The 5,500-nt window shown below is 45.3% G+C and overlaps 1 protein-coding gene across 2 annotated transcripts in view; it reads right to left on the minus strand.

Moving 5' to 3' along the window:
* Window positions 1–2,645, minus strand: part of Ankdd1b (ankyrin repeat and death domain containing 1B) — a 54,541-nt gene extending 51,896 nt beyond the window's left edge. The window contains exon 1 of one of the 2 annotated variants that reach the window (XM_021180917.1): window positions 2,372–2,592. In XM_021180917.1, coding sequence (XP_021036576.1) covers window positions 2,372–2,461 — 90 coding nt within the window. In that variant the 5' untranslated portion in view covers window positions 2,462–2,592. Of the gene's footprint in view, window positions 1–2,371 lie in introns of both variants that reach the window. The other variant, XM_029468535.1, reaches the window with a different exon arrangement.
* Window positions 2,646–5,500: the final 2,855 nt, after the last annotated feature.

Consider the following 5,500-nt stretch of genomic DNA (forward strand, 5'->3'; position numbering starts at 1 on the left):
TTTTTTTTTTTTCAACAAGATTTCTAACATGCACAACAACAGTATGGCCGCAAATGAAAAGAAGTTCATAAATGTATTTCATCAAAATGTAAAGCTTGCACTCTTATGGGAAGTGCCGTCGAGGATCAAGCTATGCTGCAGAGCAGGTTATGATGGCTGTGAATATTTCTGGCAAATGCAATACGCCCAGAATACTTAGCTCTCAAAGTTCAACAACCCAATTTAAATACAGAGAAAAGACTTCAAGAGAATAAGAGGGATCAAAGTGATAAAATATGTTACCACTACCACGAGGCAAACACAAATTAAGACTGCCAATGCTCTATCAATGCACATTGATCTAAATGCCTGAAATTGAGAAAAATACAATATCAAATTTGTTTCTTAAATGCTTCTTTCTTAGGGGGAGTGGGCTTGTTCTAGCTACTGTCCAGTGTTAGCAAAATGCCCGAGACAACTGATAAAGAACGAGAAAAGGGCTATTTGGCTTTCGGAGGTCTCATTCCATGGCCACGTGGTCAGGTTTTGGGGGTGGGGTGGGAGTGGGGTGGCTGGGCTGTGGTTGCACAAGAGAGCACAGTGGATATGTGTGGAGAAGCTAGAAGAAAGGAATAGGGTCTGTCATGGAATCCTCATGATTGAGGTTGTCTCTCAGTGATATGAAAACTTCCTTCCACTAACTGTTAGCATTCTAAGCTCCACCCCACAGTTACCTGGCAACAGCTAGGTTATGTTCCTCCTCACAGTTACCTGCCCACAGTCAGGTAGGTCTGACCCACTATAAAAGGGGCTGCTTGCCCCCTCCTCCCTCTCTTGATCTCTTGTTCTCTTGCCTTCTTGCTCCCTCTTTGTCCCTTCNCCCCTTCCCGCCTCTCTCCCCATTCCCTTCCCCCCATCTCTCCACATGCTCATGACTGGCCTCTACTCCTCTACCCCACCCCCACCCCACCCCCGCCTTTCTCTGCCTCTACTACCCTCTTAACTCCCCTCCCCATGCCCCGAATAAACTCTATTCTATACTATACCATCCTGTGGCTGGTCCCTCAGGGGGAAGAGATGCCTTGGCATGGACCCGCTGAGTCATCCCCTTTCTCCATACCTCACCACACCTCCATAGGACATATTCCCCCTTTGCCTTCATCTTTTTTTTTTTTTTTTATGTAAGTACACTGTAGCTGTCTTCAGACACCCCCCAGAAGAGGGAGTCAGATCTCGTTATGGATGGTTGTGAGCCACCATGTGGTTGCTGAGATTTGAACTCCGGACCTTCGGAAGAGCAGTCGGGTGTTCTTACCCACTGAGCCATCTCACCAGCCCTGCCTTTATCTTTTTATAAACACATCACTAACCCCACCCACTAAAAGATTTAGCTAGTGCGGAGCTTTCAACCCTTAGAAGACATTCACCATCTGAAGTCTAACCCTCTCCAGTCTCAGTAGCTCTCCGCTTCATTCCTCAATGGCTGGGCCTTCTCTCCATTTTAAACTTAGGGACTCCATGTCTGCATCCTCTTGACTCTTGCTTGCTTCAGTTTCTACCTGGACCTCCCGTGGCTGGTTGTTTCCTCTCATTTGAGTGCCTGTCCAAACGTGCTCTGTCTCCTGACCTAAAGTGCCCTGTGCCACCCAGGTCACTTTACTTCGTGGCCTTTCCCTAAAATTGTCACCCCTGTAACTTCCTTGTTCATGATCCATCAGCCTCTTCCACAACAGAAATCGAGCCCCACAGACCCAGGAGCTGCCTTGTCCTCCTAAAACATCTCTTGAAAGTATTAGCCCCTAGAAAATAGTTCTGGAAGAAGCTAAGTAACTACACATTATATTAAGGAAATGATATACAGTTGCCAAGGCCGGGGCTTCAGGAAAGAGCTCACCTATGGGAGCCCATAGTGTGCCCTGAAGAGACTCGAGTCCTTTATTTCCAGCTCCTGAAGACTTCCTCTGTGTAGCCTCGCTCAGTTTGTGCCATTATTCCTGAGGCATAGCTGATCTATTCCCCAAGCTTTAGAAACCTAAACCCAACAATGTTAAGTGACTTGAAGTCACACAAATAAATCTGCGCGCAAACCGTGATTTAAGACAAAGGCACAAGGAATTCTTTCCTTATCTGGACAAGGGCTTACTCATTTCTTTAAACAATCTCCTCCTCCGCTTAGAAAAACGACCCTCCCATCCAGAGTATAGGGTGTGGATCAACACTAAGTGGCAAGAACTTCAAAGCTAAAAACCAGCCAGTAAGGGGTGGGGGGCAGCATTGGAGGACATCCTGAGGGTCGCCAGGCATCTGTATCCTTCCAGACTTCAGTGAGTGTTCCTCTAGTTTCTTGGCCTGAGCCCACCCTCTGCCCATCACACCTCATCCCAGAACTCACAGCCCTCATGTCCTGCAGCTGCTGCCTCCGGGTCCTGCACCTCGGGCTTCGGCATCCTGGCCAGGCTCCTCCAGGGTCTGGTGGCTGCATCCCTCAGGTTGGCCTTTAGGCCCCTGGCTGCCTGGAGCATCGGAGTCCTCGCTCCGTGGCCCTGGGCACTCTCGTTGTTCATGGTCACCCTTGCTGTGGGGACCCCACTAAGGTTTGGAGCTGGACTGCAAATGCGCCCCGCAGGAGCGCAGGACTGAGCCTGCTCTCTTTGGAGCCAGTGGCTAGGCACAGGCCCTCGGTTCTCCAGCCCTTCCCTGTCTTGGGCTGGTCTGCGGTGTCCGCCTTTAGGTGTGGCATCCCAGGTACTCTAGGGTTTGGCTCTACACAAAAGGAAACGTTTGAAGAAATCTACAAGCTCTCAGAAATGCTCAGTTCATGATCCATCAGTTCCCTGTACAGTTTAAAAATATCTGGGTTTGATTTATAGTCAATACTCATTACTGGAAATTCAATATTAAATACGTCCTAGCTGGGATTCCAGAATTTCCTCCTTGAAAAAAAAAAAGACTCAATTTTTCATTTGATAGTCATGAAATTATCAGCTTTCTTGGCTGGTTTGTTAGAAATAAAAATAATTCAGAAACAGGTCCAAGAAATCCTGACTCTTCCAATAAACTTCAAATAAAAGAGATAAAATGACTTTTATTTTCTGTTAAGAATTGGTGAGGTGTTTCATTTTAATATAAGTTATATAATATTAGGGCTGGAAAGATGGCTCAGTGCTCAGCAGCACTTACCGCTCTTGCAGAGGCCTAGAGTTTGAATTCGAGCACCAGCTCTGGGTGGCTCAACCCAGCTGTAACTCCAGCCTCAGGGCTCCCAATGCCCTCTTCTGGCCTCAGTGGTACTCACATACACGTTAACAATGAATTTAAAAAATATATATATATATATATCGATGTCCATTTAAAGCTTGCTTTGCTTTCTAATTACTGTGCACCAAATTTTCAGTATTAAATTCAAATCAGTGTTTCTCGATGTATCAAGGGAAAAACCCAACATGACAAAGTGTCCCTAGCAGAGTTCCATTTAGAACTTAAAAAAAAAAAAAGGCCTAATTTTTATAGTAGGGTATTATGATCCAAACAATAGCAAATATACGACAACGAATACTAGTAGAAATATAAGGCAGGACTAACATGCAAAGTATCATATGTGAATGGAAAATGGGATACAAAACAATATAAATAAAATTCCAAATACCAGATGAGTGTGTACAGGAAAAGAGTATCAGTATATTAACAGTGGAAATCAGACTAACTCCACAGAGTTCTGAACCGTGTTATCCTAATAATTACAGCACACAGATCGCTTCCAAACTCCCAACTGGGCTCTCTCCGTATTAAAGCTCTCAACAAGATAAGAAGCATTGTGATTTTATGCTCTGCACGAGTGATTCTCAGTCTTCCTAAGGCTGCCTGCGACCCTTTAACACAGTTGCTTGTGTTGGGGTGACCCCTAATCCCAAAATTATTTCTTTGGTACTTCATAACTATAATTTTGCTACTGTTATGAATTGTAATGTAAATACCTGACATGCAACCTAAACGTTGAGAACTATTGCTCTACACTCTTCTAGAAATGTAGTGAGGCTAGGTCTCCCTTAGCAAAAGGACAACAGACCCCACCCACACTCACATGGTAAACACTTTACTGTTTGATTTAGAGTTTGGGCAAGAGGAAGCTATAAAGCATTTAATGTGTTTTCTTTTTCAAATTACAAATGAATTATCTCAGCGTTCTGATTCTCTGGCCGTCTGATGGGGAGTAGGGTGTCTGGGGGGGTGGGGCATCTGGGGAGTGGGGCTCTTCCCCTTCTGTTGCTCCTTTGATATCTCCTGCTGCAGGGCATTCAGTTTCCAGTTCTCTCTCCACAAACTCCTCTTTCTCATCTCCATGAACTGTCACTTCCTCAGAGGACCCTGCTCTGATCACTCTATTTTAGAATATTGTGAACACTTTCTTCTGTCCTCTATTTCCTCCTTTCCTGTATGGTACTTGTCTGGATATAACAAGTACTGTTTCGCATGTATCTAACATTCAACATTGCAAAGACAGGAGGTTCCTCGGGCTTCCCCTGCTCTACCTCCAGTCCTTACTGTAGCACCAGGCTTAGGATCTATTTGTCAAATAAACGTGGAACACAGCTCAGTCAGAGAACAGTAGCCAGTGTTCAGTCCTGAAATCTTTCATTTCTCTCCTAACAGGTTGGCCAAGGCGGCTGCATACGGCTAAGAATGACTATGATTAAATGTGTCCTAGCCTCAAATCACAAAAATACTTAAAATGTTATGAGATTTAAAACAATTTGATTGCCCCCACCCCGTTTTCAAGAGTATGGTATGTGTGTGTGTGTATGTGTGCATGTGTGTGTGTATGTGTGTGTATGTGTATGTGTGTGTGTATGTGTGCATGTGTGTGTGTATGTGTGTGTATGTGTATGTGTGTGTGTGTGCATGTGCGTGTGTGTGTGTGTGTGCACATGTTTTTCTCATGCATGTGCATGAGGATGCTGAAGTTGATGCCGGACAACATCCTGATTGAGTTCCCACCTTACTCACTGAGGCAGGGTCTCTCAACCCTGGGCTCACAGGACATGGCTAGTCTTGCTAGTCAGTTTGCTCTGGGGAACTCCTGTATCTGACTTTCTGAGGCTGGAATTATGAGCAGGACACCAGGCCTCCCTGGCCCTGAGGTCCTCATGACCCAACTCTGAGCCTTGCACTGTCCTGGCAAACACTTTGACCACTAACACATCTTCTCAGCCCCGTCTGCATGATTGTTTTGTTTGTTTGGTTTTTTTGTTTTTGTTTTTCGAGACAGGGTTTCTCTTTGTAGCCCTGGCTGTCCTGGAACTCACTCTGTAGACCAGGCTGGCCTTGAACCCAGAAATCCACCTGCCTCTGCCTCCCAAGTGCTGAGATTAAAGGCGTGCACCACCAATGGCTGGCCATCTGCATGATTCTTAAGTGTGCACTTTGAAGTCAGCATTGTTTTTCTGTCTGGACATGCCTGGCTATGTTCAAATTTGCAGTAAATTTTGAGTTCAGGCCTTTAAGGATTCTTCAAGGATTTACT

Source organism: Mus caroli, chromosome 13 (assembly GCF_900094665.2).
Source record: "Mus caroli chromosome 13, CAROLI_EIJ_v1.1, whole genome shotgun sequence".
Classification (NCBI taxonomy): Eukaryota; Metazoa; Chordata; class Mammalia; order Rodentia; family Muridae; genus Mus; species Mus caroli.